At 39.8% G+C, this 13474-nt stretch overlaps 1 protein-coding gene across 11 annotated transcripts in view; it reads left to right on the forward strand.

Annotated features, from left to right (window-relative positions):
• nedd1 (NEDD1 gamma-tubulin ring complex targeting factor) overlaps positions 1–12890 on the forward strand; it is a 52939-nt gene extending 40049 nt beyond the window's left edge. For 10 of the 11 annotated variants that reach the window (XM_072562417.1, XM_072562413.1, XM_072562411.1 and 7 more), the window contains 3 exons: positions 6066–6213; positions 9502–9568; positions 11765–12890. In XM_072562417.1, the coding sequence (XP_072418518.1) occupies positions 6066–6213; positions 9502–9568; positions 11765–11869 (320 nt within the window). In that variant the 3' untranslated portion in view covers positions 11870–12890. The remainder of the gene's footprint in view (positions 1–6065; positions 6214–9501; positions 9569–11764) is intronic. The other variant, XM_072562420.1, reaches the window with a different exon arrangement.
• The last annotated feature ends 584 nt before the right edge of the window (positions 12891–13474 follow it).

Below are 13474 nucleotides of genomic sequence, written 5' to 3' on the forward strand. Positions count from 1 at the left end.
TCTCTATATCCCGCTGTAACCTACCACATCCTTCCTCACTGTCTACAACTCCTCCGACTTTCGTATCATCCGCAAACTTGCTCACCCAACCTTCTAACCCTTCCTCCAGGTCATTTATAAAAATGACAAACAGCAATGGTCCCAAAACAGATCCTTGCGGAACACCGCTAGTGACGGCACTCCAAGATGAACCTTTGCCATCAACTACTGCCCTCTGTCTTCTTCCAGCCAGCCAATTCCTAATCCAAACCTCCAACTCACCCTCAATGCCATATCTCTGTATTTTCTGCAGTAGCCTACCATGGGGGACCTTATCAAACGCCTTACTAAAATCCATATATACCACATCTACCGCTTTCCCCTCATCTACCTCCTTAGTCACCTTCTCAAAGAATTCAATAAGGTTTGTGAGGCACGACCTGCCCTTCACAAAACCATGCTGACTATCCTTGATCACATTATTCTTATCCAGATGTGCATAAATCCTATCCCTTACAATTCTCTCTAAGACTTTGCCCACAACAGAAGTGAGACTCACTGGCCTATAGTTACTAGGATTATCCCTACTCCCCTTCTTGAACAAGGGAACCACGTTTGCTAGCCTCCAGTCCTCTGGCACTACTCCTGTAGACAAAGAGGACACAAAAATCAAGGCCAATGGCTCTGCAATCTCCTCCCTTGCTTCCCAGAGAATCCTAGGATAAATGCCATCAGGCCCAGGGGACTTATCTATTTTCACCCTTGCCAGAATTTCCAACACCTCTTTTCTCTACATATCTCAAAGCCATCCATTCTACTTATTCGTGCCTCAGTATTCATATCGACAACAATGTCCTGTTCCTGAGTGAATACTGACGAAAAGTATTCATTCAGTGCCTCCCCGATCTCTTCAGCCTCCACACGCAACTTCCCATTACTATCCTTGATTGGACCTATTCCTACCCTAGTCATTCTTTTATTCCTAACATACCTATAGAAAGCGTTAGGGTTTTCCCTAATCCTACCAACTGACCTTTGAGGGGCTCTGTTCCATCTCTAGTTACCCTTTTGTCCTTAATGTATTTATAAAATCCCTTTGGATTCTCCTTAACCCTATTTTCCAAAGCTATCTCATGTCCCCTTTTTGCCCTCCTGATTTCCCTCTTAAGTTATAGAGGCTATGGAGACTAAACAGAGCTTAATTGTTTTTTTTCCCTAAATGGTCCAATATTAATTCACCTAGAATCTAGTGCGAGAATGGACTGCAGGATTTGCTTCCTTTTCTTTCATTCTCTGCCACCACTCTGCCTCACTGACTCCGCTTGATGAGTAAGTTGTCACCATTTCCAACAATCAGTAGTGAAGTCATCTCTATGATTAATGCCACGTACTCCAAGAAAATCTTCAGACGTTTGTAGCATTTTCTTTGTCCTCCCCTGGAGTATTAACCACTTGAGAGTTGAGAAAAGTGGAACTGGCAGGGCAGAGGCTTTTCAGCCACTCAAGCATGGTGTTGCACTATCAATGTTGACTGCAGGAATTTTACATGAAGCCTTGTGGAGCTGACTTCAAGAAGGGCACTGGCTGGATATATGTTTGTTCGCTGAGCTGCAAAGTTTGTTTTCAGACATTCTGTCACCATACTAGGTAACATCATCAATGAGCTACTGGAGTGGTGATATCTCGTATGGTGACGAAATGTTTGAAAATGAATCTTCCAGCTCAACAAGCAACCCTACATCCAGAACCTAAATCTGAGCTACATATCTTCTCAAAACTTGCTAAGGGCACTTGCGTTTCCTCAACTGACTTCCTGTTGAGTATGGAGGATGCAGCAGAGGCATTGCTGAGGAACTTGTCATGTTTTATATGTCGCTGATACAGAGTGCAAGTGTAACTGCAGTTTGCAAGTGCAATGCTGACACTTACTCTTTGTGTACTAAGGCCTCTGATTGCATGCATCTTGTGCTGTAGTTTATAGAAGACATTTCTGTCCCAACTGATCTGCCTTTTGAAAGAGTGGCTACCAAAATGTGGGTTGTGCTCAACATACTCCAGAGTCTGTCCTTCAACATACAGATGTAGATTTTAAATATGTATTTTACAGTGATATTTTGAAACAAAAGACTAATAACCTTTGGAAAATTGTTTCTAATTCATGTGCGCAATTCAGTCCACTCCAGCAACTATAGGAAGATTTTCAATCAGTTCATGTTATTATTTCATTAATTAATCCAACATTTGGTTTAATAATTCCATAGAATCGTGGGCCTTGAATTTTAAAATTCAGCATATTCAAACAGTAACATTCACTTAATTAGCAAGATTCCAAATTTTTACCTGAAACTGTATCTGAATGTGAAAGGAAATATGCCATTGTGATTCTCAAAAATATTGATCAAGCTTAAGACAAATTTGAGACTTTGGGTAGCACCAAAATTCAGTTTTGAAATTTTAAGTAACTGTTTATATTCCTGTGATCAAAGTGTACAATGTTCCTTAGATTCTTGATAAGAATGTTTTTTCTCTGAAGGTACACATATTCCATTTTTTATTTTTGCCTTGCAGCTCCCAATAGTTTTTATTTTTGGCAATTTCTCTTTAAGGAAGCTGTCCAGTCCTGTCCTGCCTTGTAGGCTTCCTTCGCAACGTTGTTTCCTGACAACCCCATTCCTTCTGATCCACTTGCCTTCCATTCAAAACTGTCATTCCCTCCTTCAAAATTGTACAACCTTTCTGCCTATTCTACAGCCTCTCTGAATATGTACCAGTTTCTCCTGTACCTCAGCTTAAATGTTTCCAATCAGATTTTCAGCCTTGAAGTATCCCTGAGAAATCATTAATTGGATATTGGCAGAGTGCTGTACATTATCCCTTTGCAGTGTTTGACATGGTTAATCATAGTATCTTCTCTAAAACCTGTTCGCCGGATCTTTGGGATTGCTTTTTGGCTAGTTGATCATGGGTGAGTATGTCCAGCAATAGGTTCTGTTCTTGGCTCTGCATTGTCAATCTAGAGCTGCCCCCACACCCTAACCCAAAAAGAAATTCTCAGCCTTTTCCTGTTCCTTGCTACCCCTTAAGATCATCATTTGGAAACACAGGGATATATATATATGTTAAAGGCATGCAGCTCTGCTCTTAGATTGCAGAGTATTATTAAAGAGAGATTCCAACAGAGGAAATGTCACTGTCATGTGATGGGAAGGATAAAGAAATTGAAATCAGAACGTAGAGTCAGGTCCAGGGTACTGTTGTAGGTATAAAAGCAGATCCCTAAGCCAACTTCCAAAACAGAGGAAGGTTTGTGCTCAGGAAAACTAAATTAGTGACCTTGTTTCTCTACGTAGAAAAGTCAGAAAGTATTTCAATTTTGCATTTAAAACAAAAATGTAGGGTGGAGCATATCTTTCACTTTTTTTTGTTTTAAGGAATAATATATCTTTTTAGAAAAGAAGGGGGATCTAGGGATTTGCAATCTCTCATTTTAGAACTGACATAGAATATTCAAATTCCAGCAAGACACTAGTTTTCTAAATCCAAAGTGCTTAATTTGCTGTTCAAGCAAGAGTGCTTCATAAAGTGAAAAGTAGTTTCTCGTAGGACTGTTCCAGAAAGTGGAACACTGAACAGAGGGTTCTCAGTAAAATCAAGGCGTTCAGTGAACATTTTGTATCTGCTCTGTTTTGCTTGTTTTTATGTCTTATTTCAAAGAAAGGCACTGGAATATGTAACATCAGAGCCAGAAATCTGCAGTCTCTTCATTCATATCTGCTTGAGTGCATCCTTAACAGCAGTGGTTTCTTTGGTGACTTCTGGAAGAATCCTATTATGTAATTAGACTTTGCAGTGTCAAGGAAAACAGAACTAGAAGTATTGAAATAGAATGATATAGCACAGAAAGAGGTTATTCAATCCCAATACCTGAGATGACTCTTAATGAGCTATTATGGGCGGTACGGTGGCACAGTGGTTAGCACTGCTGCCTCACAGCGCCAGAGACCCGGGTTCAATTCCCGCCTCAGGCGACTGACTGTGTGGAGTTTGCACGTTCTCCCCGTGTCTGCGTGGGTTTCCTCCGGCTGCTCTGGTTTTCTCCCACACTCCAAAGATGTGCAGGTCAGGTGAATTGGCCATGCTAAATTGCCCATAGTGTTAGATAAGGGGTAGATGTAGATGTAGGGGTATGGGTGGGTTACGCTTCGGCGGGGCGGTGTGGACTTGTTGGGCCGAAGGGCCTGTTTCCACACTGTAAGTAATCTAATCTAATCTAATCTAATTTAGTACCATTTCCCTATGCTTATTCCCAAACCCACATTTCTTTCACTTCAATTCCCCAATGAATTTACTCTTTTTTTTTCCCAGGTACCAGTTAAAGAAATGTCTGCCTATGCAGTTTTCATGAAGTGCTGCACCCATATTGAGCATGTTGCACCAGCCTGGGTCTAAGCAATACTTTGCACATAACTCCTTTGTGCACTCAGCCTCTAATAAAATCAAGATAGTGTTTGTTTTAAACAGCTGTGTCAACCTGTTCTACCATCTTCAAATGTATAGTTCTAGGTGTTGTCTTTTCCTGCACCACTATTTAAAATTGTCATTTGGTTTATATTGCCTCTCTTCTTTCTGATTATTAAAATACAGCAAAATTTGTTTTAACCAGCACTCTTGATAAATAGCCAATAATTATATACTTCAAATACCACAAAGATAACTATTAATCTGTCCAATTGTTGTAGTTTTTAATTTATTTGCCTCTGTGTAAATTTATTTATTCAGTTGAAGAGTCATGCAAAATATCAACAGTTGATTCAATTTTGAGTCTATTTCTCCTCAAACACTGCGATCTACCGCAACGTCTGAATAATCAGTTGAGGGTATGACTGAGAAGGCATTTAGACAATAGACAATAGATGCAGGAGTAGGCCATTCAGCCCTTCGAGCCTGCACCGCCATTCAATATGATCATGGCTGATCATTCCCAATCAGTATCCTGTTCCAGCCTTATCTCCATAACCCTTGACTCCACTATCTTTAAGAGCTCTATCCAATTCTTTCTTAAATGAATCCAGAGACTGTGCCTCCACTGCCCTCTGGGGCAGAGCATTCCACACAGCCACCACTCTCTGGGTGAAGTAGTTTCTCCTCATCTCTGTCCTAAATGGTCTACCCCGTATTTTTAAGTTGTGTCCTCTGGTTCGGCACTCCCCCATCAGCGGAAATATGTTTCCTCCTGCCAGAGTGTCCATTTTGCTGGTATATTTTATTTAAGGCAGAGTTGCATTATAATTTAAGAGATTTAAGATGTAAATAGAGTGTGACAGTGATGTGTATGCCCCCTGCATTACTTAGTTTGTGTTTTTACATTGAATATTTGGACCTCTTGACTGTCAGGGATATTTGATCAACTGGCACAGTACTGGTCCCATAGACGCCAGTTAATAAAAATGTTTGCTGTATATCATTTTAACCTTCCATCTGTCTGCCCATTTCACCAGTCATTGTCCTCTGGATGTTTGTTACTTTCCTAATCACTGTTTACTACATTTGAGTCTTTATAATCTGTAAATTTTAAAATTATGCTTTATTTACCCAAGTCTAGATCATTAATATGTATCAAAAAGAGCAAATTGATTTGATCCATCGAGGACACTACTGCTCTCAGACCTCTTGTATAAAAAAAACAAACACTTATCCTCAGTTTCTAATATATGACTCTTATTCAGTTTTCTATCCACACTGCAAATGTCCCTTCAGTTCCTTCGGCTTTAACTTTTGCTAACAAGTCTGTGAATTTCTGTCAGATACCTTTTGCAAGCCCGTTTACACAGAAAATGAACCAGCCTCATCACCTCTCTCCTTTAAGTCATCTAAGAAGCTTAATTAAACAAGGGGTTATCAAAAGGTTAACCTGAGATACATATGGCTAACAGGGAACAAAGCTTTACAGCATTTTGTTTAATAAAATGTTGAGAATTTGGACACATTGTATTCCACGTGCCAATGTTTCAGTACATCACTGCAAAGAGTAAGTTCTGTCACATATAACAATGTTGTAAAATGTTTTATTTGTGCCCGTTCTACAGGTGAAAAGATGATGTCAACTCCAGGAATTCTGAAGCCGTCTGACAAGATTGTGGATGCTTTTGGAAATGATGGCATTGGACAGCAATTAACATCCATTCAAATTCAGCTAATTAGGACCATGATACAAGAAACTTTGGAGGATTACAAGTAAGGAATGTTGAGACTATAGAAACTTGAACAAGATAATTTTTAAAAAGGCTTGTATTTTTATGTTGCCTGAAAGGAACTGGAAATAAATATGAATTTCTTTATTGTTACAAACTACACAACCCCACTTATAGTCCAACAGGTTTATTTGGAAGCACTAGCTTTCGGAGTGCTGCTCCTCCTTCAGGTGGTTGTGTAGCAAGACCATAAGACACAGAATTTATAACAAAATATTACAGTGTCATGCAAATAAAATGATATATTTAACAAACCTCGATTGTTGTTAAGTCTTTCACCTTTTAGAATGTGTTAAAGATTTCTGTTCATTAATATGTAAATTATAGAACTTTTTTTAAAGTCACATTCTGAAGATAAGTTAAGGTTTAATAAAAAAAAAGTGACATCTCAATTCAGATAATGCCTTAAAGCTGTGAGGTCAGAGTCTCTCTGTATCCCAATCTTGACTCAGAGTGATTCTATTTCCAAAGTGGAATTTACACAATATTATATGGATTGACTATCAGCATTGACTGTCTACCGGTTGTGTATTCTTTGAGCAAAATAATATGTATCTGTAAATATAATTCTGCAAATACACATTCACCCTATAGACTTATATGTGTGCGTGTGTGCAGGGGGGGGGGGAGAGAGAGAGAGAGAGAGAGAGAATGTGCGTGTGAGAGATGGGGTATAAGCCCTTGAGAGGGTGCGTGCATGGGGAGTGTATTTGTAAGTGTTTGTGTATGTGTGTTTGTGTGTGTAAGAAAGTGAGAGAGAATAGTGTAGTTGGGTCACCTGTAGTGTGACATGAACCCAGGGTCCCGGTTGAAGCCATCCTCATGGGTACCTATCTTGGCTATCAGCTTTGCTCGGCCACTTTGCGTTGTTGCCTGTCCCAAAGTCTCCCTCGGCTGGGAGGAAGCCCTTCAGCAGTCAAGGACATTCAGCCTTGGATCTTCGGGTAACCGTCCTCCAAGGCGGACTTTGGAACCAACAACAAAGCAAAGTGGCTGAGCAGAGGCTGATAGCCAAGTTCAGTACCCATGAGGATGGCCTCAACAAGGTTTTTGGATTCATGTCACACTACTAGTGACCCAACTACACTATTCTCTCTCACTCTCTCCCCTGCACGCGCGCACACACATATATGTCTATAGGGTGAATGTGTATTTGCAGAATTATATTTACAAATGCATTCTATTTTGCTCAAAGAATACACAACCAGTAGACAGTCAATACTGACAGTCAATCCATATAAAATTGTGTAAATTTCACTTTGGAAATAGAACCAGTCCGAGTCAAGATTGGGATACAGATAGACTCTGACCTCACATCTTTAATGCATCATCTGAGCTGAGATGTCATTTTTTAAAAAATAAAACCTTATCTTCAGAATGTGACTTAAAAGAAGTTATATAATTTACATATTAATGAACTGAAACCTGCAACCCATTCTAAAAGATGAAAGACTTAACAACAATCAAGGTTTGTTAAATATATCATTTTTACTTGCATGACACTGTAATGTTTTGCTATAAATTCTATGTCACATGGTCCTGCTACAAAACCATCTGAAGAAGAAGTGGCGCTCCCAAAGCTAGTGCTTCCAAATGAACCTGTTGGATGAAACCTAGTGTTGTGTGATTTTTACTTTTCAAAGTTTGAGAGAAGATTTGTAGCTCGGGTGCTCGTTGTGGTTCTGTTTACCGAGCTGGGAATTTGTGTTGCAGACATTTCGTCCCCTGTCTAGGTGACATCCTCAGTGCTTGGGAGCCTCCTGTCAAGCGCTTCTGTGTTCTCTCCTCTGGCATTTATAGTGGTTTGTCTCTGCTGCTTCCAGTTGTCAGTTCCAGCTGTCTGCTGCAGTGGCCGGTATATTGGGTCCAGGTCGATGTATTTGTTGATAGAATCTGTGGATAAGTGCCATGCCTCTAGGAATTCCCTGGCTGTTCTCTGTTTGGCTTGTTCTATAATAGTAGTGTTGTCCCGGTCGAACTCATTTTGCTTGTCATCTGTGTGTGTGGCTACTGGTCGTGTCGTTTCGTGGCTAGTTGGTGTTCATGGATGCGGATCGTTAGCCGTCTTCCTGTTTGTCATATGTAGTGTTTTGTGCAGACCTTGCATGGGATTTTGTACACTACATTGGTTTTGCTCATGCTGGGTATCAGGTCCTTTGTCCTGGTGAGTTGTTGTCTGAAAGTGGCTGTTGGTTTGTGTGCTGTTACGGGTTCTAGTGGTTGTAGTAGTCTGGCTGTCAGTTCAGAAATGTTCTTGATATATGGTAACTTGGCTAGTCCTTTGGGTTGTGGCATGTCCTTATTCCATTGTCTTTCCCTTAGGCATCTGTTGATGAAATTGCGGGGGTATTTGTTTTTGGTGAATACATTGTAGAGGTGTTCTTCTTCCTCTTTTTGCAGTTCAGGTGTGCTGCAGTGTGTTGTGGCCCTGGCCAGAGAAACAATAGCCAACCTGCTGGACATACAGAACAGACAACAAGACGGGGAACCTATCAACAAAGACTGCATACTCAAACTACTGGATCTGTGCCTCACAACACACTTCACATTCAACAACCAAATATATGAACAAATCAACGGCACACCCATGGGCTCACCCATCTCTGGACACTCAGCAGAAGCTGTAATGCAAAGATTAGAACAAACAGTCTTACTGCAAATTCAGCCCAAACTCTGGGTCATATATGTAGATGACACCTTTGTAATCATTAAAAACACAGAAATAGAGAACACACACCGGATCATCAATGCCACACTCACAGGAATCCGATTCACTAGAGAGGAAGAAAAGGACAACCAACTCCCATTCCTAGACATGATGGTACAGAGAACACCGAACGGAGAATTCACCACAAAGGTATACAGGAAAGCCACACACACAGACCAAGTCCTGAACAACGAAAGCAACCACCTCAACACACACAAAAGAAGTTGCAACAAGACACTGTTCAAAAGGGCCACAACACACTGCAGCACACCTGAACTGCAAAAAGAACATTTCTGAACTGACAGCCAGACTACTACGACCACTAGGACTCCTAACAGCACACAAGCCAACAGCCACTCTCAGACAACAACTCACCACTATAAATGCCGGAGGAAACAACACAGGAGCGCTTCACAGGAGGCTCCCAAGCACTGAGGATGTCACCTAGGCAGGGGACGAAACGTCTGCAACACAAATTCCCAGCTCGGCGAACAGAACCACAACATTTTTACTTTTATCAAGTTATGGTACTGAAATTCTCAAGTTTTTGTTTATTTAATCCAGAGATGCATGGCATCGAGACATTGTAAACCTACAGGTGGAGATGATCAAGCAATTCCACATCCAACAGGTATTCAACACTAATTGAACTGCTATTCTTGATTTGTAGCGTAATAGCATGTTGACCAGGTTAGTTTATTAAAATAACCCAAAATTCACTTGGAGGTTACTGTGCTAGTGACTGAATTTCCCTGTGGTAGTTACTGAGAATTTGTATAGGGCTGTCAGTGGACCAGCATAAATTACATTTCCAGAACTGCTTGAAACATGCAGGTGATCTCTGGAGTACCTGTGTTGAACAATGAAGAACACACTCTGAATCTGAAATGATCCAGATTATCCCAGTTTATCTTTTTAAAAAATGGTGAATTGTGAACCCATGCAAATATCCTAGTCTGATTTAAACAGCTTGTTGTTCAAATATTAGACATGAACACCATTTGTGTTTTAGTTGTGTGTGGCCTGAAAAAGTTGAGTCTTGCAGAAATTCCTAATACGCAGTGGTGCAGGATGAAATATTTAACCCATTTTCCATGGTATTGCATTTTCTTAAAGCTTAGCAATACTATATCAAGAAAATCAACCCAATTCTCACCATCTCACCCAGTACCACCCTGCCCCCATCCTTCCTATATCCAACCGGGATACACTTTTGAACATGCCTAGTCCGAATTCCAGATTCCATAAACCAAGGTGGCTTCTTTTCCTCTTCCTCTTGTTCTTCCTTTTGATTTCCTGCCAGTATGCTTAATTAAACCTGTTACATCTCTAACTTCTTTCTGATCAGAGACCTTTGACTTGAGATGTTAACTTTGTTTCTTTCTGTACAGATACTGCCTAATCTGAATATTTACAGGATTTCCTCCTTTACCTCAGAATTGTTGAACTCAGTTGATGAATATTGGATTTTTTTTTACACTGTAATGTTGTAGATAAAATTATTTGAGTGACTGAGATTGTACTGCAGGAGTGGAGTTTTTACTATGAATTTCAACAAAGGGCTGTCACTTTGTTTTATTTTGCCTCTCTACCCCTGTTGACAATTAGTTCGTTTTATAGAATCCCAGCAGTGTGGAAACAGGCCCTTTGGCCCAGCAACTCCACCCTGACTCTCTGAAGAGTAATCCACCCAGACCCATTCCCCCACCTTATATTTACCCCTGCCTAATGCACCTAACCTACACATCCTGGAACACTATGGACAATTTAGCACAGCCAATTCACCTGGACTGTGGGAGGAAACTGGAGCACCCAGAGGAAACCAACACAGACACAGAGAATGTGCAAACTCTGCACAGACGGTCACCTGAAGCAGGAATTGAACCCAGATCCCTGGCACTGTGAGGCAGCAATGCTAACCACTGAGCCACCGTGTCACCCCAAGCACAGTGTTCTCTCCATCAAAGCTCCAAACCCAATTTGCAAATACTGAGCAACTTTGCAGCAGTTTACTTTACCTAAAGAAGACTTAAAATGCCATTACATAGCCAGAAAATGAAAGACAGTATCCACAAGATGGCCAAATAAACAAAACAGACCATCTTCTTTGCTGAGGTAACATTCTGATTAACCTGCCTCTCAAATAGTTTTCTTATAATTTGAGGCAAACTACTGTGTGGTTACCCTCAATGCTTTTGGGTTTGGAAAACCCAAATCAGCAGGTTCCAGATTGTAATCTGTAACTGTGACCCTCCCATTGTGTGTAAGCATGCTACATGACTGCTGGATTGGGTGTGACTTTGATATCCCACCTGTGGTTAGTTTCACTTGGTAAGGCACTGGCTAGTGTGGATTGTGTATTGCAAGAGGTTAATGTTTTGAGAGGTGTGAAGAAATAGGAAACTTTGGACTTGTGATGGAATGGGGTATTTTCTAAGTTTGGGATTGAGTAAAGAAAGCCTTGGTCTACAGCTGTCTATGTCATGTCAGAGCTGGGAGTCCAATGTTGTCATGGAATGAAAAACATTGAATCATTTATCTTTTCCCTGCACTACCTTCATCCATTTTACTGAGTGTGAGGTAGAGCCACCTCCAAAGAAACTTTAGGAAGAATGAAAGTATGAGGAATTCTGGTAGGCAGGCATGACAAAATATTACTACAACTGAAATGAAGAATGAAATGAATGAACAACAAATACTTCAGTTTTAGAGGGAATCTAAGTTGTTTAAATTGAACTTTATAACTTTGTCTATTATTCTTATTTTGCAAAGGTATTTGTGTGTAGACTTGTCAATTGACTCTAGAAATATTGCGTTCTCCTTTCAGAATGAAATCCATGGTTTACTTGAACGATATTCTATTAATGAAGCTTTAGTGGCAGAAAACGAGAGATTGCGAGAAGAGAATAAAAGACTGCGAGCTACATTTTAATAACGTGTTTCTGAGCCTGCACGGCAGCAAGCAACAATACTTTCTGCAGCATGGAAGGCTCAGATGGTGGACATTATTTTGTAAAAATTAACAGTTCCTCAGATTAGTCAGCCTTTGTTAATATTATTTCTTAAAATGGTTAGAATTAAAGCATTGGAGGTCTGTAATTAGCTGAATTTTCAGAGGAATACCTGCTGAAGTCTGATAGATTTCTAGCTAATTTTACTTCTATACACTGGAAATGTATTTTTAAAAAGACACTATTGAAATTCAGTATGGATTAGAATACAGATTAGAATAGTCATGCATTCTACTGTACTGGAATTTCTTAAATTAACCAATGAAAATATTATTCAAAAATTACAGTCCTCCAAATAGTCTGTTTGAAGTGGTGTTTTTTTTAAAACGCTAGATCCTACTATTTGTCATTGTCATGTTTTTGTCATCGAACATCAGTGGCCACATCTGTTCAGATCCTTAATTTGGGTTGCTTTTCAGAGGTATCGTTTCAGTTTTCGACAAACTTTGAAAATAAGGTAACAGTATATTTTATATCTATTTCTGGTCCAAGCAGTGTTTTCAGGACTCTGGAGAAGTGAAACTAAATGTACAGATACTATATCATTATTGAAAGAATGGCGTTTAAGTGCCTTTTTGTAGATCTGGTGGATTTTTAGAATAATTTGCTCAGTCAGCAGTAAGCCAATAATTTAGTCGTTATTGTCCTTGATCTGGTATTCAGCAGTTGTCCAGAATTGACTAATTGTTTATATTGAACCTTACAGTTTTATAAAATAATTCCTTTTTAATTTTGTTTTCAATTAAGAATTAAATTGCAGTATATTTTTGATGCAAAATATACTATATTAAACATGTTAAACAATAAATATACAAATAAGCATGGTGTGTATTTTTAAGGAGTCAAGCATTTAAACATTTGCTACTTCATCAAAGAAAAATACCTTGCTGCAATGCAGCCTTTTTAACATGATTAATCATTAAAATATTTTGACAAAAGAAACTTGGTTTTAATGGTCATGTGTCGTTTTGAGTGTTGCATTGAGTAATTTGCCTTCTGTCCTCTCCGTGCTTGTCTGCACTCTGTAAGGCAGGAATGTGGTGGATAATTGCCTATTGCCTGGATAACTGAAACTCCAATAAAATTCAAGAACTCAGTGCCATTCAGGTCAAAACAATCTGCTTGATTGGCATTCCCTCCCCAATGGCATTGAGGGTCAATCCACAGCAGACGGACTGCAGCAGTTCACCACAATGTTGTCAAGGGCAGCTAGGGATTAGGAGTAAATGTTGGCCAGCCAGCAATGCCCACATGCCACAAATGGCATTCACCATTGATATGCAGTGTACATAATCGAAGCAGTCTGTACCATCTGTAAGATGTACTGCAGCATTTTCAAAGCTCTAAAACTCTGTTGCCCAGAAGGACAAGAACAGAAAATGCATTCAAACTGCAGTGCCTGCAAGCTCTTTTTCAAGCCGCATTCCATCGCAAGTTGGAGCTACATCGCCATTCCTTCATAATTATTAGATGAAAGTCATAGAACTCCCTTTACAAACAGCCCTTAAAGAATGTGTGTACCCCAC

This window comes from Chiloscyllium punctatum, chromosome 44 (assembly GCF_047496795.1).
Source record: "Chiloscyllium punctatum isolate Juve2018m chromosome 44, sChiPun1.3, whole genome shotgun sequence".
NCBI lineage: Eukaryota > Metazoa > Chordata > Chondrichthyes > Orectolobiformes > Hemiscylliidae > Chiloscyllium > Chiloscyllium punctatum.